This window comes from Nerophis lumbriciformis, linkage group LG01 (genome assembly GCF_033978685.3).
Source record: "Nerophis lumbriciformis linkage group LG01, RoL_Nlum_v2.1, whole genome shotgun sequence".
Lineage (NCBI taxonomy): Eukaryota > Metazoa > Chordata > Actinopteri > Syngnathiformes > Syngnathidae > Nerophis > Nerophis lumbriciformis.
Window position 1 is genome coordinate 73,302,620 of NC_084548.2, and position 23,388 is coordinate 73,326,007.

At 34.8% G+C, this 23,388-nt stretch overlaps 1 protein-coding gene across 1 annotated transcript in view; it reads left to right on the forward strand.

Moving 5' to 3' along the window:
* itga5 (integrin, alpha 5 (fibronectin receptor, alpha polypeptide)) overlaps positions 1–23,388 on the forward strand; it is a 267,873-nt gene that overhangs the window by 210,332 nt on the left and 34,153 nt on the right. Inside the window, exons 19-24 of the mRNA XM_061925617.2 lie at positions 9,310–9,377; positions 14,182–14,332; positions 14,415–14,507; positions 20,218–20,297; positions 20,369–20,449; positions 20,524–20,629. Coding sequence (XP_061781601.1) covers positions 9,310–9,377; positions 14,182–14,332; positions 14,415–14,507; positions 20,218–20,297; positions 20,369–20,449; positions 20,524–20,629 — 579 coding nt within the window. The remainder of the gene's footprint in view (positions 1–9,309; positions 9,378–14,181; positions 14,333–14,414; positions 14,508–20,217; positions 20,298–20,368; positions 20,450–20,523; positions 20,630–23,388) is intronic.

The following is a 23,388-nucleotide window of genomic DNA, read 5'->3' on the forward strand; positions in this document are numbered from 1 at the left end:
AGTTAAGGGTTGAATTGTCCATCCTTGTTCTATTCTCTGTCACTATTTCAGAACACACACATTATACAAATATACATTATAAAATCAATAAGAAAACGGGCGCTCTAATTTGGGAGTCTGAATTAGGATCAGAAGTTCCTATATAAACATTGCGCACTCACGTCGCCTTTTTGTATTGATTACTGCAGCTGTGCACTGGATTCATTCACAAATACAAACTACAACTCGCAAACACTTTAGAGTTAGGCTCCACCATCAGAATGTGTACTTAAACTTACCGTATTTTCCGCACCATAAGGCGCCCTGGGTTATAAGCCGCGCCTTCAATGAACGGCATATTTCAAAACTTTGTCCACCTATAAGCCGCCCCGTGTTATAAGCCGCATCTAACTGCGCTAAAGGGAATGTCAAAAAAACAGTCAGATAGGTCAGTCAAACTTTAATAATATATTAAAAACCAGCGTGATGTGGGCGCGCATGGAGTCGTATATCAACATGGACGGAGCTGCGTGAAAAAAGCCACCCGGCCTCTTCGCGTAAACTTAAACTTACCTTAACCACTCGCTCATCTTTTCTTCATCCATCCATCCCTTCGAGTTAGCTTTTATGATGACGCCGGCTGGAAAGGTCTCTTTTGGCAAGGTCTTCCTTTTGCTTTTGAATATCACCATGGGTGGAAGTTTCTGGCCATTAGCATGGCAAGCTAGAACCACAGTGAAGGATGACCTCTCATTCCCTGTGGTGCGAATATTCACCGTACGTGCTCCCGTTGTATCCACAGTGCGGTTCACAGGAATATCAAAAGTCAGTGGAACCTCGTCCATGTTGATAATGTTCTCTGGCCGGATCTTTTTTTCAGCTATCTTGTTTTTACAATATGCACGGAAAGTAGCCAGCTTTTCTTGAAAGTCTTTAGGCAGTTGCTGTGAAATAGTAGTCCGTGTGCGGATGGAGAGATTGCGTCTTTTCATGAACCGGAAACCTGTCGCTTAGTAGGAGCCATTTTGTGGTCTTTACAGATGTAAACACACAAAGGAAATGAAACGTACGGTAATATCCGCGCCCTTCTTCTTCTTCTACGCGGGCGGGTGGTTGCTTACAGTAGAAGAAGAAGCGCTTCCTGTTCTATGGGGGCGGGTGCTTACCTTGGCGGTTGCTTGCGTAGAAGAAGAAGCACTTCCTCTTCTACGGGGAAAAAAGATGGCGGCTGTTTACCGTAGTTGCGAGACCGAAACTTTATGAAAATGAATCTTAATATTAATCCATATATAAAGCGCACCGGGTTATAAGGCGCACTGTCAGCTTTTGAGTAAATTTGTGGTTTTTAGGTGCGCCTTATAGTGCGGAAAATACGGTGTATATATATATATATATATATATATATATATATATATATATATGTATATATATATATATATATATATATATATATATATATATATATGATATGTGTGTGTATGTTACTCATCAGTTACTCAGTACTTGAGTAGTTTTTTCACAACATACTTTTTACTTTTACTCAAGTAAATATTTGGGTGACGACTCCTTACTTTTACTTGAGTAATAAATCTCTAAAGTAACAGTACTCTTACTTGAGTACAATTTCTGGCTACTCTACCCACCTCTGCTTACAACTATACCTAATACCTGTATATAAAGGGGTGGAAAAGTGACTATTACCTGCAGGGCAAACATTAGCTAACCAGAAGGCAATAACAATGTAAACAAAAACACCTGCTTAAAAGATCTAATACAAATGTCCCAGAGGAATATAGGTGGGAGTACTGTAATTACCTAACGTTACATTATTATTTTCCATAACAATTTAGCCCCCTCCACGATCTTAACCCGACGTTAAAACAGAACTAGCTATTTATTGATTAGCAATTGCTGAATCATGTAACATTAGCTTAATGCTAAAAAGCCAGGTTACTATCACATTCTGTAACAGACAAATAATTTCATGTAGGCTAACGTTACCTACCTGCTACCTCTGTCTTTTCTCGTTTCTCCTCCTCTTCTTTTCTCTTTTTTCTTCCCTGGGCACCTGACAGTTTTGGCCGTTTTGACATCTTGTGTTGATTTTTTGATGTGGTGACGTCCAAAAAGAGTCATGATACGGGAAGAGGGGAAGGGGGGGGCGTAATGTTGTAACAAATAATATTTCTATTAAATAGGCTTTAATTTGCATTTTAATTAACGTGGGATTATTTTTTGTATTTAGAAATAATAGTACCAACTTTTTTCTTTTTTTTTTTCTCCAACATTTGTGGCACTGGCGTGGCGCCCCCTGATGGACGGCGCCCTTAGCATTTGCCTATACGGCCTATGCCACGGGCCGGCCCTGCTGTGAACCCACACCAAACAAGAATGACAAACACATTTCAGGAGAACATCTGCACAGTAACACAACATAAACACAACAGGACAAATACCCAGAATCCCATGCAGCCCTAACTCTTCCGGGATACATTATACACCCCCACTACCAAACCCCGCCCACCTCAACTGACGCACAGGGGGGGGGGGGGGGGGGGGTTGATGTGTGAGGGAGCAGGGTTGGGGTGGGGGCGGGGTTTGGTGGTAGCAGGGGTGTATAATGTAGCCCGGAAGAGTCAGGGCTGCATGGGATTCTGGGTGTTTGTTCTGTTGTGTTTATGTTGTGTTAAGGTGCAGATGTTCTCCCGAAATGTGTTTGTCATTCTTGTTTGGTTTTGGTTCAAAGTGTGGCGCATTATTAGTAAGAGTGTTAAAGTTGTTTTATATGAGCACCGTCAGTGTAACCTGTGTGGCTGTTGACCAAGTATGCCTTGCTGTCACGTACGTGTGCAAGCAGAAGATGTATATTGTATAACAAGTGTTAGGTTGGCACGCTGCTAATACAGATTGTAGAGGGCGCCAAATGTTGTACCATCATGGCACACCCTTTTTATAGCTGTAAGGGTGAAAATCGGTGAATATTAATCCCGGGGGTTTTCTGCGAGAGGCACTGACATCCGGAAGTCTCACGGGAAAATTGGGGGGTTCAGCAAGTAAGCTGCTGAGCCGCATCAGAGTGATCAAAGAGCCGCGGGTTGCCGACCCCTGGTCTAGTCTCTTACGTGAATGAGATAAATAATATTATTTCATATTTTACGCTAATAATCTCACACATAAGTCGCTCCTGAGTATAAGTATGAAAAAAACTGCGACTTATAGTCCGAAAAATACGGTACTCAAAGCGCATCAGAAGCAAGGGGTGAAGTGTCTTGCTCAAGGACACGACGGACGTGACTAGGTTTGGTAGAAGCTTGTGATTGAACCAGGAACCCTCAGGTTGCTGGCCACTAACCCGTACGGTTGTTAGCTTTCACTTTTGCTCAAAACCACGTCCTTCCACATCTTGAGCCTTCGCACTTCCACGGTTTGACTGGGTGGGCGTCGCGTGCGTGGAAAGTGCGGCCCCGCCGCGGCCCGCTCTGATGTGGGCCCGGCGGCGAGCTCGCAGCCACATGCCGCAGTGCCGCAGGAGTGTATTCTTCGGCACGTTCCTTCCCCCCCCACGCGGGGGCCCCGGACTCATCGTTTCCTCCCGTGACGTCGCAAACGCAAAACATGTGCGCGGCGGCCCAGCTGGCCTCGAGAGCGTCTGTTCCTGTCATTAACTCACTGGGTCGTCCCGCTGAGCCGCTACACTGTTTTGGATCATCCCTCCGTAATCCTATAAATAAAGGAGGCTGTGATCCAGGTGTGCGTCGGAATGTCATCAGTCGTCATGTTGCATCATCCCCACGTCTGCCTTCAACACCTGTGATTCATCAGCTCTTTTAAAGCAGTGTTTTTCAACCACTGTGCCGCGGCACACTAGTGTACCGTGAGATATTGTTTGGTGTGCCGTGGGAGATTATGGAATTTCACCTAATTGGGTTAAAAATATTTTTTTTGCAAACCAGTAATTATAATCCGCAAATAATAATAATAATTAATGCTGCAAGCAGCATTGGTCGGGCCCGCGTATTTGGCAGGTGCTAGTCCTAAGTGTCCCAATACTTTTGTCTACTTTTAGTCTGAAGTGTCCCAAGACTTTTGTCTAGTGTACCTACCTTGTCTGCATTGTGTGGGCATGTTGGTGCTTCCTGCTTTTAAGCAGCCATCTTAAAAAAACAGCAGCGCAGCGGGTCTTTGAAGGGTCATAAAATCAAAACCGGAGCAGGTATTAATACGCTGTTCTGTTATTTTATACACAAGGGTTTAATCTCTCTCCTGTGTTAGTTTGAAGCCGAAACGACAAACGCGCTCAGAGGAGATAGTTTTTGAAGGAAGGTGACCGGTTTTTACAAAAAAATTGTTTTGAAGGGGGAATAGCAAACTTCCTGTTGATTTTTGCTGGGGGTTGTCAATTTATGAAATGTAGGTCTAAGTGAGACCTACATATGTCTCTCCGACCTTCCCAGGGAGAGTTACAGGCTGTTTTGTCAGTTTTTTCATCCGAGGAGCAGTTTTTTGTGCATTTCATTAAAAAATTGCGCTAGAGCACAATTTTGAGATTTGGGGTTAGGTTTTTTTATTAGATCACAATTTTTGCCAGTCCTGATGTGTGTGTTCAGTTCGGTGAGTTTTGAAGCATGTTAAGGGGGTCAAATTACAGCTCAAAAAGGCAAAAGTGACTGTTTTTAGTACTTTTTTGTCTTGAAGGGGGAATTGCCAACTTCCTGTTGATTTTTGCCCAAGAATATACTATTATGAAATCTAGGTTTAAGTCACACCTACATAAAGGTTTTTGTTTCATGTCTCTCCGACCTTCCTAGTGGGAGTTACAGGCAGTCTAGTTTTTTTTTTCGTAGGGGGTGCTAGAGCGCAATTTTGAGTTTTGTGGTTTGTTTTTTTAAAAAAAGGCAATTTTCGCAGGTCCTGATGTGTGGGTCAAATATGGTGAGTTTTGAAGCATGTTAAGTGGGTCAAATTACAGTTTAAAGTGGCGGCGGAAGAATAAAGAATAATAAAACCTTACAAATTCAATAGGTCCTTATGTCCCATTGCATAAGGACTCCCAAAGGGAGTCCTTATACAATGGGCCATGCGGGCCCTAATTAAAGCTGCAAGCAGCGATGGACGGGACCGACTTTGAGGGCTCATAAAATCCAAACCGGAGCAGTAATTAAAACTCTTTTCATCAACTTTTAATCAGAAGGGTTCAATCTCTCTCCTGTGCTAATTTGAAGCCGACACGACAAACGCGCTCAGAGGAGATAATGTTTGAAAAAAGGTGACTGTTTTTACACAACGTTTGTTTTGAAGGGGGAATTGCAAACTTCCTGTCGATTTTTGCTGGGGGTTGTCAGTGTATGACATACTTGCCAACCTTGAGACCTCCGATTTCGGGAGGTGGGGGGAGGGGGTGCGGGTGGGCGTTGTCGGGGTGCGACGGGGGCGTGGTTGGGGGCGTGGCTAAAAGGGGAGGAGTATATTTACAGCTAGAATTCACCAAGTCAAGTATTTCCTATATATATATAAGAAATACTTGACGTTCAGTGAATTCTAGCTATATATATATATATATATATATTTATTTTATTATATATATACATATATTTTATTATATATATATATATATATATTTATTTTATTATATATATATATATATATATATTTTATTATATATATATATATATATATATATATAATAAATATATAATAAATACTTGAATTTCAGTGTTCATTTATTTACATATATACACACACATATGCACTAGATGGCAGTATTGTCCTGTTTAAGAGTGTCACAATATTGCTGTTTACGGCAGACAAACTGCTTTACGGTATACAAAAAAGTGACTGCTGTTGTTGTGTGTTGTTGCCACGCTGGGAGGACGTTAATGAAACTGCCTAACAATAAACCCACATAAGAAACCAAGAACTCGCCCTCCATCATTCTATAGTTATAACGTGATTGGGCAGGTATGCTTTTTTATTTTGTGGAGGACCTGAGTCCGCCTGAATTTCGGGAGATTTTCGGGAGAAAATTTGTCCCGGGAGGTTTTCGGGAGAGGCGCTGAATTTCGGGAGTCTCCCGGAAAATCCGGGAGGGTTGGAAAGTATGGTGTATGAAATATAGGTATAACTGAGACCTACATAGAGGTTTTTGTTTCATGTACCTACGACATTCCTACTGAGAGTTACAGGCAGTTTTGGGGTTTGTTTTTTTGATTAGATCGCAATTTTCGCCAGTCCTGATGTGTGTGTCCAATTTGGTGAGTTTTGAAGCATGTCAAGGGGGTCAAATTACAGCTCAAAGAGGCGGCGGTATAATAATAATAAAACGCTAGAAATACAATAGGGTCCTCTGTCCCAAAGGGACTGCGTCCCTAATAATAATAGATTTTATTTGTAAAAAGCACTTTACAGTGAGTAAACAACCTGAAAGTGCTACAGTGTATTAAAAAATGAAAATAAAAAGATAATAAAAAATAAATTAAAATAAAAACTAGAACAGCCAAATAGCTAAAACTAGTATGCATATATCTAAAAAAAAAGAGGCTTTTTTAAAAAGAAGGGTTTTTAAGCCTTTTTTAAAAGCATGCACAGTCTGTGGTTCCCTCAGGTGGTCAGGGAGAGCGTTCCACAGACTGGGAGCGGCGGAGCAGAAAGCCCGGTCTCCCATTGTTCGTAGCTTTGTCCTCGGAGGTTAGCCTGTCCGGAGCGGAGTTGTCATGTGGAGGAATGTGCTGTTGTTGAGTGTCGGTGTTGTCTAGAGCTCGGCGTGTAATACTCTTCCGTATCAGTAGGTGGCAGCCGGTAGCTAATTGTTTTGTGGATGTTGGGAAGGACGACGTTGGTTTGCAGTTAAAAAGGTGTCTAACGCTTAAACCAAAAATAAACAAAAGGCAAGGGCCACTAAGAAAAGGCATTGAAGCTTAGGGATGGCTATGCAAAACGAAGCTAAAACTAAACTGGCTGCAATGTAAACAAAAAAACAAAAATGCTGGACGACAGCAAAGACTTACAGATAATATGTCTTACCTTATACACACACCATAATAATACTCCTATGTTGAAGCACAGTACAATCCATCAAGCGGTGCGGCTTCATAGCTTACCAAAGTCGTAGTAAAAAACATTTTGACAGATTTTTGAGTGCCGTGTGTAACTTTAAATGGAACATTTAACGTTTTGGTGTTGTTTACTGGCGCCACGTTGCAGCAAAACGAAGCTAAAACTGAACTGGTTGCAAAGTAAACAAAAAAAACAAAAATGCTGGACGACAGCAAAGACTTACAGATAATGTCTTCCCTTGTACACACACCATAATAATACTCCTATGTTGAAGCACAGTACAATCCATCAAGCGGTGCGGCTTCATAGCTTACCGAAGTCGTAGTAAAAACATTTTGACAGATTTTTGAGTGCCGTGTGTAACTTTAAATGTAAAGTTTTGGTGTTTTTTACTGGCGCCACGTTGCAGCAAAACGAAGCTAAAACTGAACTGGCTGCAAAGTAAACAAAAAACAAAAATGCTGGACGACAGCAAAGACTTACAGATAATATGTCTTACCTTATACACACACACACACACCATAATAATACTCCTATGTTGAAGCACAGTACAATCCATCAAGCGGTGCGGCTTCATAGCTTACCAAAGTTGTAATAAAAAACATTTTGACAGATTTTTGAGTGCTGTGTGTAACTTTAAATGTTTTGGTGTTGTTTACTGGCGCCACGTTGCAGCAAAACTAAGCTAAAACTGAACTGGCTGCAAAGTAAACAAAAAAACAAAAATGCTGGACGACAGCAAAGACTTACAGATAATATGTCTTACCTTATACACACCCCATAATAATACTCCTATGTTGAAGCACAGTACAATCCATTAAGCGGTGTGGCTTCATAGCTTACCGAAGTTGTAGTAAAAACATTTTGACAGATTTTTGAGTGACGTGTGTAACTTTAAATGTAAAGTTTTGGTGTTTTTTACTGGCGCCACGTTGCAGCAAAACGAAGCTAAAACTGAACTGGCTGCAAAGTAAACAAAAAAACTAAAATGCTGGACGACAGCAAAGACTTACAGATAATATGTCTTACCTTATACACACACACCATAATAATACTCCTACGTTGAAGCACAGTACAATCCGTCAAGCGTTGCGGCTTCATAGCTTACTGAAGTCATAGTAAAAAACATTTTGACATATTTTTGAGTGCTGAGTGTAACTTTAAATGGAACATTTAAAGTTTTGGTGTTGTTTACTGGCGCCACGTTGCAGCAAAACGAAGCTAAAACTGAACTGGCTGCAAAGTAAACAAAAAAACAAAAATGCTGGACGACAGCAAAGACTTACAGATAATATGTCTTACCTTATACACACCCCATAATAATACTCCTTTGTTGAAGCACAGTACAATCCGTCAAGCGGTGCGGCTTCATAGCTTACAGAAGTCGTAGTAAAAAAAATTTGACAGATTTTTGAGTGCCGTGTGTAACTTTAAATGGAACATTTAACGTTTTGGTGTTGTTTACTGGCGCCACGTTGCAGCAAAACGAAGCTAAAACTGAACTGGCTGCAAAGTAAACAAAAAAACAAAAATGCTGGACGACAGCAAAGACTTACAGATAATATGTCTTACTTTATACACACACCATAATAATACTCCTATGTTGAAGCACAGTACAATCCATCACGCGGTGCGGCTTCATAGCTTACCAAAGTCGTAGTAAAAAACATTTTGACAGATTTTTGAGTGCCGTGTGTAACTTTAGATGTAAAGTTTTGGTGTTTTTTTACTGGCGCCACGTTGCAGCAAAACGAAGCTAAAACTGAACTGGCTGCAAAGTAAACAAAAAACAAAAATGCTGGACGACAGCAAAGACTTACAGATAATATGTCTTACCTTATACACACACACACCATAATAATACTCCTATGTTGAAGCACAGTACAATCCATCAAGCGGTGTGGCTTCATAGCTTACCGAAGTCGTAGTAAAAACATTTTGACAGATTTTTGAGTGACGTGTGTAACTTTAAATGGAACATTTTAAAGTTTTGGTGTTGTTTACTGGCGCAAAACGAAAATAAAACTGAACTGGCTGCAAAGTAAACAAAAAAACTAAAATGCTGGACGACAGCAAAGACTTACAGCGTGTGGAGCAGACGGCGTCCACAAAGTACGTCCGTACATGACATGACAATCAACACCAAAAACCTCTTTTGAACTTTTGAACCCTTTTTTTTTACATCCCAGTGTCGTTTTTTTTTTTTTTTTGTATCACCGTCACACCATTTTAGTGTTCCTGGTTGACCTCTGACCAAGGTCTGGACTTGTCTTTCAGGCTCAGATTCTGCTGGACTGCGGAGAAGACAACATCTGCGTTCCCGATCTGAAGCTGGCCGTCCACGGGTGAGTCTTTTCATTTCCTCTCACATTTCTATGACGGATGGTAGGAAACACAAAAGAGGCCAGATTGTGATTAAAAGACTGGTTGGCTTGTTACGTTTGACGACTTCTGTGCGAAAGGGCAATTTTTTAGAACCATACAGTCGGGTAGAGTGAGAGAGTCCAGTCCATAGTGGATCTAACATAATAGTGAGAGTCCAGTCCATAGTGGATCTAACATAATAGTGAGAGTCCAGTCCATAGTGGATCTAACATAATAGTGTGAGAGTCCAGTCCATAGTGGATCTAACATAATAGAGTGAGAGTCCAGTCCATAGTGGATCTAACATAATAGTGTGAGAGTCCAGTCCATAGTGGATCTAACATAATAGTGAGAGTCCAGTCCATAGTGGATCTAACATAATAGTGTGAGAGTCCAGTCCATAGTGGATCTAACATAATAGTGAGAGTCCAGTCCATAGTGGATCTAACATAATAGTGTGAGAGTCTAACTGTGGCATGAATAAACAAAACTTACTTGGCAAGGCATGGAACGAGCAGTATGAACAAAGCAAACGCACGAATACAAGCATGAAACTTATCAGCATGAACTATGGCATGAAACAAGTCAGAACAGAGCAATGTCGCCAGGCAGACTAACTGACGAAAACAGGCTTAAAAATAATAATCTCATGATTAGCGACAGGTGTATTCCGAACAAATGAGGCAGGTGAAACTAATGAGTCGCCATGGTGACAAAACAAACAAGGAAGTGCAAACAGGAACTACTGGAGTCCAAAACATGATACGGAGCACGGATCATGACAACAACAGCCATTGCAATGTGAGGTGACAACATGAGTGTGTCTGTTTTCCTGCTGCTGACTTCATCACACCGGAGAAACCCCAAGTGTCAGCGGTTCTGAACAAGTCAAGTTAAAAACAGGAAGCGCGTGATTTGTCCGCTACAGGTGCTGCACGGCAAACAGGCGGCAGCCCGGGTCGTTGGGGGGGGAAACGCTGCCAAAAATGTCCTAAAAATGCCGTCCGATGCCGAGGCTGCGGAAATCTGTTTGCATTTTTCCCCCTCCCTGATACTCCCAACTCCCGCTCTGTCATTTTCATTTCACATTCCTATATTTATCTGCCATGTGCGCCTCTGCAGCCACCTGCTGTGCGGGGGCACCCGGAGTGCACGCGCAGTCAAGTGTGATTAGCGCAATTAAAACCACAAAAAGTGTGTAGCTGCCAAAGCACACAACGCCGCGTCGGAGCAGGGGCGTCCCTCGGGGGGGGGGGGCCTCGCCGTGCTCTGGCCTTTTTTGGAAAGTGCATCTGACGTACGGTACGGGAGGACTCCGCTCCCCCTTTACGAGGGCTAATTAGAAGCATGTGCGTGACCCTCGCCGGCTACGGAGTTCCTCATTGTTCCTGGGAATGGCGGTGGCTTTATATCGCTCAACACGTCGCCAGAGAGCTTCTTTATTGCCCTTTCGAGGCTCTCCGCGTAAACGCTCGGTGTATCGACGCCTCGTAAAAAAACGGACGAGTCGCAGCGGTCCGTGTTGCCGGCCGCCGTGACCAAAACAGGAAGTTCTTGAAAGTTTCCAGTAAATTGGTGCCAACCGTAGGATAGAGAAGAAGTTCTCCAATTTTTATTACACAAGAAAAAATGACCAACAATAGAATACACTAGCATACTAGGCCTAAGTATTCATTAAAACAAGGCAGTAGGGTACCAAAATGTATTTCAATACTTTTCCAAATAAAGGGGACCACAAAAAATGTAATTATTGTCGTTATTTGAACAAACAATCTTATTGTACATGAAACATATGTTTATTATTGTCATTTAGTCCTTAAATAAAATAGTGAACTTGTCTTTTAGTAGTAAGTAAACAAACAAAGACTCCTAATTAGTCTATGCAGTAACATATTGTGTCATTTATACACCTATTATTTTGTACACATTATGAGGGACAAACTGTAAAAATTGATTATTCATCCACTTGTTCATTTAAAAAAATTGGATGTTTTTCATAATATCCACAACGTTCACACTTATCCACAATTTTGCATTTTGCTTTTTTTTTTGCACCATGACTAGGGAAGGTTGTTTGGATTTTGTCTATGGTTGTCTAGATACTAATAGTTTGATTGATTGAAACTTTTATTAGTAGATTGCACAGTACAGTACATATTCCGTACAATTGACCACTAAATGGTAACACCCGAATAAGTTTTTCAACTTGTTTAAGTTGCCATCCATGATTAACCATGAATTGTTAATCAATTCATGGTACCGGTACTGGTACCAAAAATCTATTTTGATACTTTTTGGTACTTTTCTTGATAAAGGGAACCACAAAAAATGTCATTATTGTCGTTATTTGAACAAAAATCTTATTGTACATGAAACATATGTTTATTATTGCAATTTAGTCCTTAAATAAAATAGTGAACATACTAGACAACTTGTCTTTTAGTAGTAAGTAAACAAAGACTCCTAATTAGTCTATGCAGTAACATATTGTGTCATTTATACACCTATTATTTTGTACACATTATGAGGGACAAACTGTAAAAATGTTTCATAATATAAACAACGTTCACACGTATCCACAATTTTGCTTTTTGCATTTTTTTTTTTTGCACCATGACTAGGGAAGGTTGTTTGGATTGTGTCTGGTGTTGTCCCGATACCAATAGTTTGGTACCAGTACGGGCACCAAAATTTATTTGAATACTTTCGATACTTTTGTAAATAAAGGGGACCACAAAAAAATTTCATTATTGTCTTTATTTTACTAAAAAATGTTAGTGTAGATGAAACATATGTTTATTATTGTAATTTAGTCCTTAAATAAAATGTTGAACATACTAGACAACTTGTCTTTTAGTAGTAAGTAAACAAACAAAGACTCCTAATTAGTCTATGCAGTAACATATTGTGTCATTTATCTACTTATTATTTTGTACACATTGGACAAGTGTGGAGAGTGTTTTGCATTTTTCCCATCATGCACTCTCATGAATTTAAATGAGTGTAATTTAGCATTATTTTTTTTTGCACCATGACTAGGGAAGGTTGTTTGGACTGTGTCTCGTGTTGTCCCGATACCAATAGTTTGGTACCAGTACGGGCACCAACATTTATTTGTATACTTTCGATACTTTTGTAAATAAAGGGGACCACAAAAAAATTTCACTATTGTCTTTATTTTACTAAAAAATGTTAGTGTAGATGAAACATATGTTTATTATTGTAATTTAGTTCTTAAATAAAATAGTGAACATACTAGACAACTTGTCTTTTAGTAGTAAGTAAACAAACAAAGACTCCTAATTAGTCTATGCAGTAACATATTGTGTCATTTATACACCTATTATTTTGTACACATTGGACAAGTGTGGAGAGTGTTTTGCATTTTTCCCCATCATGCACTCTCATGAATTTAAATGAGTGTAATTTAGCATTATTTTTTTTTGCACCATGACTAGGGAAGGTTGTTTGGACTGTGTCTCGTGTTGTCCCGATACCAATAGTTTGGTATTTTAAATGTATTTTGATACTTTTTTGGGGGGAGTGGGGGGGGTTATTTTATTTTTTTATTTTTTTTAGATATGTATCTAACGGAGCCCCTAAAGGGACATGGGGGGAAATTGGAGGGGGAATTAAAATTTTTTTTTTTTTTTTTTAGATATGTATCTCGTGTGCACGCAAATGTTTCTCGTGTGCACAAGATACATATCTAAAAATAAATAAATAAATAAAAATTCCCCCCCCCAAATTTTTTTTCCCCCATGTCCCTTTAGTATTGTACTTACAAAGTTATAGTGTACAGTATACAGTATTGTACATACAAAGTTATAGTGTACAATATACAGTATGTATTTACAAAGTTATAGTGTACAGTATACAGTTTGTACTTACAAAGTTATAGTGTACAGTATACAGTATGTACTTACAAAGTTATAGTGTACAGTATACAGTATGTACCTACAAAGTTATAGTGTACAGTATACAGTATTATACTTACAAAGTTATAGTGTACAGTATACAGTATGTACTTACAAGGTTATAGTGTACATTGTACAGTATGTACTTACAAAGTTTTAGTGTACAGTATGTACTTACAAAGTTTTAGTGTACAGTATGTACTTACAAAGTTATAGTGTACAGTATACAGTATTATATTTACAAAGTTATAGTGTACAGTATGTACTTACAAAGTTATAGTGTACAGTATGTACTTACAAAGTTATAGTGTACAGTATACAGTATTATACTTACAAAGTTATAGTGTACAGTATACAGTATGTACTTACAAGGTTATAGTGTACATTGTACAGTATGTACTTACAAAGTTATAGTGTAAGATACATATCTAAAAAATAAAAAGAAAAATTCCCTCCCCCCCCAAAAAAATTTCCCCCATGTCCCTAAAGTTTTTTGGGGTGGGGGGTAATTTTTTTTTTTTTTTTTTTTTTAGATGTATACCTCGTGCGCACGAGAAACTTTTGCGTGCACACGAGATACATATCTTAAAAAAAAATAAAAAATTCCCCCCCCCCCAAATCCCGCCCCCCCCCCATGTCCCTTAAAGGGCTCCGTAAGATACATATCTAAAAAAAAATTAAAAAAATTCCCCCCCCCAAAAATTTTCCCCCGTGCCCCTTTAGGGTCTCCGTAGAGTTGTGTGATAACTTACACATAATTATTCTAACACCCGCCCCTAAGTGGAAGGGGGCTCCGCCTGCCTGTCCCACTACTAAGGACTAGTGACACCTTAACCCCCCAATTAGTAAGACCGTGCTTCCTTTTCAGGGACAGGAAGGAAGTGTACCTGGGTGACGACAACGCCCTCACCCTCACCTTCAACGCCAGGAACGAGGGCGAGGGCGGCGCGTACGAGGCGGAGCTCTACGTGGTGCTGCCGCCCGAGGCCGACTACAGCGGCATCGCCCGCAATAACGAGGTGAGCGCGGCTCTTTTCCCTAATAAAAGCGAAAGGAACCACACAGAGAGAGAGAGAGTCACTCTGGACACTTTTTCCACAGAGTTTGACCCAGCTGACCTGCACTTACGACACGGAGAACCAGACCCGGTACCTCAGCTGCGACCTGGGAAACCCCATGAAGTCTGGAACCAGCGTAAGCACGCCGTTATTCACGTGGCATTCATTCTTCTTAACGAGCTACCATTTGTTTTTTTATAGACGTAAACATGTGACGCAACCTCACAGCTTCCCGCTTTTTGTTGGGGAAGAACTGGTCCACTTATTAGCCTCGCAGTCAGCAACTTTTTCTTCTCATTTAACCCTTTTTTGCCTCACTTTTGCACAAGAAATCATAGAAATGCTGTAAATACAGTACAGGTGGTGTTTAAAGTCACATCTTAGCGTTATTAATTATCATTATTGTACTTACAAAGTTATAGTGTACAGTATACAGTATGTACTTAAAAAGTTATAGTGTACAATGTACAGTGTGTACTTACAAAGTTATAGTGTACAGTATACAGTATGTACTTACAAAGTTATAATGTACAGTATACAGTATGCACTTACAAAGTTAGAGTTAATAATCAATGCTTTAGACTAGTGAAAAATACTTTAATATAGAGGGTATGAATACTTTGTGTAAAAAAAAACAACAAAAAAGTAATACAAATAACTATTAAAATGGAAAATATATATATATATATATATATATATATATATATATATATATATATATATATATATATACATATATATATATATATATATATATATATAAAGAGAAAACATTTGCAAAAAAAGTCACAAATTCACCAGATTTGTGCGTAAAATTAAGTGTATTAATCTGAGTAAAATAAAATAAAAATCATAAAAATGTGTGAATTTTTGTCAATATGTAAAAAATAAAATAAAATAAAATACAATTGTTATCTCTGTTTTGCATTCTACTGTATGGCTCTTTCTTATTTCTTTGATCAACTACTGTATTCCCAGTCAACCATAAAAATAATTTCCACTCAAAAATGAGGATAACATTTAAGGCATACTTAAAAAAAAAATTAAAATATATGTTTTAAAAGAAATATGAGAAAACATTTACAAAAAAAAACAGTCACTAATTCACCAGATTTGTGCTTAAAATTAAGCGTATTAATCTCAGTAAAACAAAACAAAAAATCATAAAAATTTGTGAATTTTTGTCAATCGGTAAAAAATTAAATACAATAAAAAAAATACAATTATTATCTCTGTCTCCTATTTTTTTGATCAATATTCCCAGTCAACCATAAAAATATTTTCCACTCAAAAATGAGGATAACATTTGAGGCATACTTAAAAAGAACTATTAAAATATATATTTTAAAAGAAATATGATAAATCATTTACAAAAAAAAACATTCACTAATTCACCAAATTTGTGCTTAAAATTTAGCGTAATAATCTCAGTAAAACAAAATAAAAACCGCAAAAATGTGTGAAGATTGTCAATCTGTAAAATAAATAAATACAAATAAAATACAATTAATTATTAATTATTGTGTGTAAAATTAAGCGTGTTAATCTCAGTAAAATAAAATAAAAACCATAAAAATGTGTGAATTTTTGTCAATCTGTAAAAAATAAAATAAAATAAAAAATACAATTATTATCTCTGTTTTGCAATCTACTGTATGTCCCTTTCTTATTTATTTGATCAACTACTGTATTCCCAGTCAACCATAAAAATAATTTCCACTCAAAAATGAGGATAACATTTGAGGCATACGAAAAAAGAACTATTAAAATGGAAAATATATATTTTAAACGAAATATGAGAAAACATTTACAAAAAAAAAAACAGTCACTAATTCACCAGATTTGTGCATAAAATTAAGCGTATTAATCTCAGTAAAACAAAACAAAAAATCATAAAAATTTGTGAATTTTTGTCAATCAGTAATAAATAAAATACAATTAAAAAAATACAATTATTACCTCTGTTTCCTATTTTTTTGATCAATATTCCCAGTCAACCATAAAAATATTTTCCACTCAAAAATAAGGATAACATTTGAGGCATACTTAAAAAGAACTATTAAAATATATATTTTAAAAGAAATATGAGAAATCATTTACAAATAAAAACATTCACTAATTCACCAAATTTGTGCTTAAAATTTAGCGTATTCATCTCAGTAAAACAAAATAAAAACCACAAAAATGTGTGAATATTGTCAATCTGTAAAATAAATAAATACAAATAAAATACAATTAATTATTAATTATTGTGCGTAAAATTAAGCGTGTTAATCTCAGTAAAACAAAATAAAAACCATAAAAATGTGTGAATTTTTGTCAATCTGTAAAAAATAAAATAAAATAAAAAATACAATTATTATCTCTGTTTTGCAATCTACTGTATGTCCCTTTCTTATTTATTTGATCAACTACTGTATTCCCAGTCAACCATAAAAATAATTTCCACTCAAAAATGAGGATAACATTTGAGGCATACGAAAAAAGAACTATTAAAATGGAAAATATATATTTTGAACGAAATATGAGAAAACATTTACAAAGAAAAAACAGTCACTAATTCACCAGATTTGTGCATAAAATTAAGCGTATTAATCTCAGTAAAACAAAACAAAAAATCATAAAAATTTGTGAATTTTTGTCAATCAGTAATAAATAAAATACAATAAAAAAAATACAATTATTATCTCTGTTTCCTATATTTTTGATCAATATTCCCAGTCAACTATAAAAATATTTTCCACTCAAAAATAAGGATAACATTTGAGGCATACTTAAAAAGAACTATTAAAATATATATTTTAAAAGAAATATGAGAAATCATTTACAAATAAAAACATTCACTAATTCACCAAATTTGTGCTTAAAATTTAGCGTATTCATCTCAGTAAAACAAAAATAAAAACCACAAAAATGTGTGAATATTGTCAATCTGTAAAATAAATAAATACAAATAAAATACAATTAATTATTAATTATTGTGCGTAAAATTAAGCGTGTTAATCTCAGTAAAACAAAATAAAAACCATAAAAATGTGTGAATTTTTGTCAATCTGTAAAAAATAAAATAAAATAAAAAATACAATTATTATCTCTGTTTTGCAATCTACTGTATGTCTCTTTCTTATTTATTTGATCAACTACTGTATTCCCAGTCAACCATAAAAATAATTTCCACTCAAAAATGAGGATAACATTTGAGGCATACGAAAAAAGAACTATTAAAATGGAAAATATATATTTTAAACGAAATATGAGAAAACATTTACAAAAAAAAACAGTCAGTAATTCACCAGATTTGTGCATAAAATTTAGCGTATTAATCTCAGTAAAACAAAACAAAAAATCATAAAAATTTGTGAATTTTTGTCAATCAGTAATAAATAAAATACAATAAAAAAAATACAATTATTATCTCTGTTTCCTATTTTTTTGATCAATATTCCCAGTCAACTATAAAAATATTTTCCACTCAAAAATAAGGATAACATTTGAGGCATACTTAAAAAGAACTATTAAAATATATATTTTAAAAGAAATATGAGAAATCATTTACAAATAAAAACATTCACTAATTCACCAAATTTGTGCTTAAAATTTAGCGTATTCATCTCAGTAAAACAAAATAAAAACCACAAAAATGTGTGAATATTGTCAATCTGTAAAATAAATAAATACAAATAAAATACAATTAATTATTAATTATTGTGCGTAAAATTAAGCGTGTTAATCTCAGTAAAACAAAATAAAAACCATAAAAATGTGTGAATTTTTGTCAATCTGTAAAAAATAAAATAAAATAAAAAATACAATTATTATCTCTGTTTTGCATTCTACTGTATGTCTCTTTCTTATTTATTTGATCAACTACTGTATTCCCAGTCAACCATAAAAATAATTTCCACTCAAAAATGAGGATAACATTTGAGGCATACGAAAAAAAAACTATTAAAATGGAAAATATATATTTTAAACGAAATATGAGAAAACATTTACAAAAAAAAAACAGTCACTAATTCACCAGATTTGTGCATAAAATTAAGCGTATTAATCTCAGTAAAACAAAACAAAAAATCATAAAAATTTGTGAATTTTTGTCAATCAGTAATAAATAAAATACAATAAAAAAATACAATTATTATCTCTGTCTCCTATTTTTTTGATCAATATTCCCAGTCAACCATAAAAATATTTTCCACTCAAAAATGAGGATAACATCTGAGGCATACTTAAAAAGAACTATTAAAATATATATTTTAAAAGAAATATGAGAAATCATTTACAAAAAAAAACATTCACTAATTCACCAAATTTGTGCTTAAAATTTAGCGTATTCATCTCAGTAAAACAAAAATAAAAACCACAAAAATGTGTGAATATTGTCAATCTGTAAAGTAAATAAATACAAATAAAATACAATTAATTATTAATTATTGTGCTTAAAATTAAGCGTGTTAATCTCAGTAAAACAAAATAAAAACCATAAAAATGTGTGAATTTTTGTCAATCTGTAAAAAATAAAATAAAATAAAAAATACAATTATTATCTCTGTTTTGCATTCTACTGTATGTCTCTTTCTTATTTATTTGATCAACTACTGTATTCCCAGTCAACCATAAAAATAATTTCCACTCAAAAATGAGGATAACATTTGAGGCATACGAAAAAAGAACTATTAAAATGGAAAATATATATTTTAAACGAAATATGAGAAAACATTTACAAAAGAAAAACAGTCACTAATTCACCAGATTTGTGCATAAAATTAAGCGTATTAATCTCAGTAAAACAAAACAAAAAATCATAAAAATTTGTGAATTTTTGTCAATCAGTAATAAATAAAATACAATAAAAAAAAATACAATTATTATCTCTGTTTCCTATTTTTTTGATCAATATTCCCAGTCAACTATAAAAATATTTTCCACTCAAAAATAAGGATAACATTTGAGGCATACTTAAAAAGAACTATTAAAATATATATTTTAAAAGAAATATGAGAAATCATTTACAAATAAAAACATTCACTAATTCACCAAATTTGTGCTTAAAATTTAGCGTATTCATCTCAGTAAAACAAAATAAAAACCACAAAAATGTGTGTATTTTTGTCAATCTGTAAAAATTAAAAACAAATAATAAAATACAATTAATTATTAATTATTGTGCGTAAAATTAAGCGTGTTAATCTCCGTAAAACAAAATAAAAACCATAAAAATGTGTGAATTTTTGTCAATCTGTAATAATATATAAAATAAAAAATACAATTATTATCTCTGTTTTATATTTTACTGTTTTTTATTTCTTTGATCAACTACTGTAATCCCAGTCAACCATAAAAATAATTTCCACTCAAAAATGAGGATAACATTTGATGCATACTGAAAAAGAACTATTAAAATGGAAAATATATATTTTAAACGAAATATGAGAAAACATTTACAAAAAAAACAGTCACTAATTCACCAGATTTGTGCGTAAAATTAAGCGTACTAATCTCAATTAAAAAAAATCAATAAAAATGTGTGATTTTTTTGTCAATCTGTAAAAAATTCATTAGAATTAAAAAAAAAAAATACAATTATTAGCTCTGTTTTACATTCTACTGTTTCTTATTTATTTGATCAACTACTGTATTCCCAGTCAACCATAAAAATAATTTCCACTCAAAAATGAGGCATACTTCAAATTGAAGCAGTTTGATGGTCAAACTACTCGGAATTTAAAAAAAAAATCATAAAAATTAAAACCGTTGATTTTCTGTAATTTTTTGGGGGGAGAATTTTTTTTATTTGCTAATTTTGCTAATCAGTCAGTTTTTCTGAGGAAGAATGTTCTCTGCAGCTGTGGGCAGGTCTTCGCTTCACGGTGCCGCGCCTGAAGGACACGCACACAACGGTCCAGTTTGAGCTGCAGATTCGCAGGTATGATGTCACCGTCTTGTCCCGTGTGACCATGTGACGTCGGCATCTGACCGCCATCCCTCCTCTTGCAGCAAGAACCAGGACAACTCCCACAGCGAGGCGGTGTCACACAAGCTGGAGGTGGTCGTCCAGGCTGAGGTCATCCTGCAAGGGTGAGGAGTCCTCGTCTGGCCCCCGTCTTTTTGCTTTTTTTCCCCCCTTCTCACTCCCCGGGTGTTGTTTTCAGGGTGTCTCGGCCAGATAAGATCTTCTTCCCGCCCGCCAACTGGAAGGTGACCAAGAACTACGCCGTGGAGCAGGAAGTGGGGCCGGCCGTGGAACACATCTATGAGGTGAGCGCTGCAGCACTTGTTTCCTTGCATAAGTAGTCATGGTGTGAATACACGCACACTTCACTCTTTTAAGAAATGTGTCAACAATTCACAAAACTGCTTTCCAGTATTTTGTGTAGAAGTTTGATGGCAAAAATGTTTCATCAATGTTGCTATGTGCCTGTAAAATAACTAATTGTCTATGTTGCTATGCAGAGTTGAAACTGCCTCATAGGACATTGCAAAAACTGTATCTTTATTTAAATATTGTCATTATTTTGAAAAAATAGGGGTGGTACAGTATCAGAAAAAAAGGATGATATAGTAGTAGTAGTAGTAGGAGTAGTATAAACATGGTACATGGTTTATTAAAAATAACCTTTTTAAAAAAAATTTAAAAACTCGGAAATAATCCATCAAATCAAGGAAATTTCAATAATAAAATTATTTGTTAATATTTTTAATTATATTTATTGTTCATTAAAAAAAAATCATAAAAAAATGCTTTCCACAATGTCATTATAGAGTATTTTGTGTAGAAGTTTGATGGCAAAAATATTTCATCAATGTTGCTATGTGCCTGTAAAATAACTAATTGTCTATGTTGCTATGCAGAGTTGAAACTGCCTCATAGGACCTTGCAAAAACTGTATCTTTATTTAAATATTGGCATTATTTTGAAAAAATAGGGGTGGTACAGTATCAGAAAAAAAGGATGATATAATAGTAGTAGTAGGAGTAGTATAAACATGGTACATGGTTCATTAAAAAGAACCTTTTTTAAAAAAATTTAAAAAAAACTCGGAAATAATCCATCAAGTCAAGGAAATTTCAATAATAAAATTAGTTGTTAATATTTTTAATTATATTTATTGTTCATTAAAAAAAAAAATCATAAAAAATTGCTTTCCACTATGTCATTATAGAGTATTTTGTGTAGAAGTTTGATGGCAAAAATATTTCATCAATGTTGCTATGTGCCTGTAAAATAACTAATTGTCTATGTTGCTATGCAGAGTTGAAACTGCCTCATAGGACCTTGCAAAAACTGTATCTTTATTTAAATATTGGCATTATTTTGAAAAAATAGGGGTGGTACAGTATCAGAAAAAAAGGATGATATAATAGTAGTAGTAGGAGTAGTATAAACATGGTACATGGTTCATTAAAAAGAACCTTTTTTAAAAAATTTAAAAAAAAACTCGGAAATAATCCATCAAGTCAAGGAAATTTCAATAATAAAATTAGTTGTTAATATTTTTAATTATATTTATTGTTCATTAAAAAAAAAAATCATAAAAAATTGCTTTCCACTATGTCATTATAGAGTATTTTGTGTAGAAGTTTGATGGCAAAAATATTTCATCAATGTCGCTATGTGCCTGTAAAATAACTAATTGTCTATGTTGCTATGCAGAGTTGAAACTGCCTCATAGGACATTGCAAAAACTGTATCTTTATTTAAATATTTGCATTATTTGAAAAAAAATAGGGATGGTCCAGTATCAGAAAAAAAGGATGATATAGTAGTAGTAGTAGGAGTAGTATAAACATGGTACATGGTTCATTAAAAATAACCTTTTTAAAAAAATTAAAAAAACTTGGAAATAATCCATCAAGTCAAGGAAATTTCAACAATAAAATTAGTTGTTAATTTTTTAATTAGATTTATTGTTCATTAAAAAAAAAAAATCATAAAAAATTGCTTTCCACTATGTCATTATAGAGTATTTTGTGTAGAAGTTTGATGGCAAAAATGTTTCATCAATGTTGCTATGTGCCTGTAAAATAACTAATTGTCTATGTTGCTATGCAGAGTTGAAACTGCCTCATAGGACCTTGCAAAAACTGTATCTTTATTTAAATATTGGCATTATTTTGAAAAAATAGGGGTGGTACAGTATCAGAAAAAAAGGATGATATAGTAGTAGTAGTAGGAGTAGTATAAACATGGTACATGGTTCATTAAAAATAACCTTTTTAAGAAAAAAAAACAAAAAAACTCGGAAATAATCCATCAAGTCAAGGAAATTTTAATAATAAAATTAGTTGTTAATATTTTTAATTATATTTATTGTTCATTAAAAAAAATCATAAAAAATTGCTTTCCACTATGTCATTATAGAGTATTTTGTGTAGAAGTTTGATGGCAAAAATGTTTCACCAATGTTGCTATGTGCCTGTAAAATAACTAATTGTCTATGTTGCTATGCAGAGTTGAAACTGCCTCATAGGACATTGCAAAAACTGTATCTTTATTTAAATATTTGCATTATTTTGAAAAAATAGGGGTGGTCCAGTATCAGAAAAAAAGGATGATATAGTAGTAGTAGTAGGAGAAGTATAAACATGGTTCATTAAAAATAACCTTTTTAAGAAAAAAAGAAAAAATCAGAAATAATCCATCAAGTCAAGGAAATTTCAATAATAAAATTAGTTGTTAATATTTTTAATTATATTTATTGTTCATTTTTAAAAAAATCATAAAAAATTGCTTTCCACTATGTCATTATAGAGTATTTTGTGTAGAAGTTTGATGGCAAAAATATTTCATCAATGTTGCTATGTGCCTGTAAAATAACTAATTGTCTATGTTGCTATGCAGAGTTGAAACTGCCTCATAGGACATTGCAAAAACTGTATCTTTATTTAAATATTTGCATTATTTTGAAAAAATAGGGGTGGTACAGTATCAGAAAAAAAGGATGATATAGTAGTAGTAGTAGGAGTAGTATAAACATGGTACATGGTTCATTAAAAATAACCTTTTAAAAAAAAAT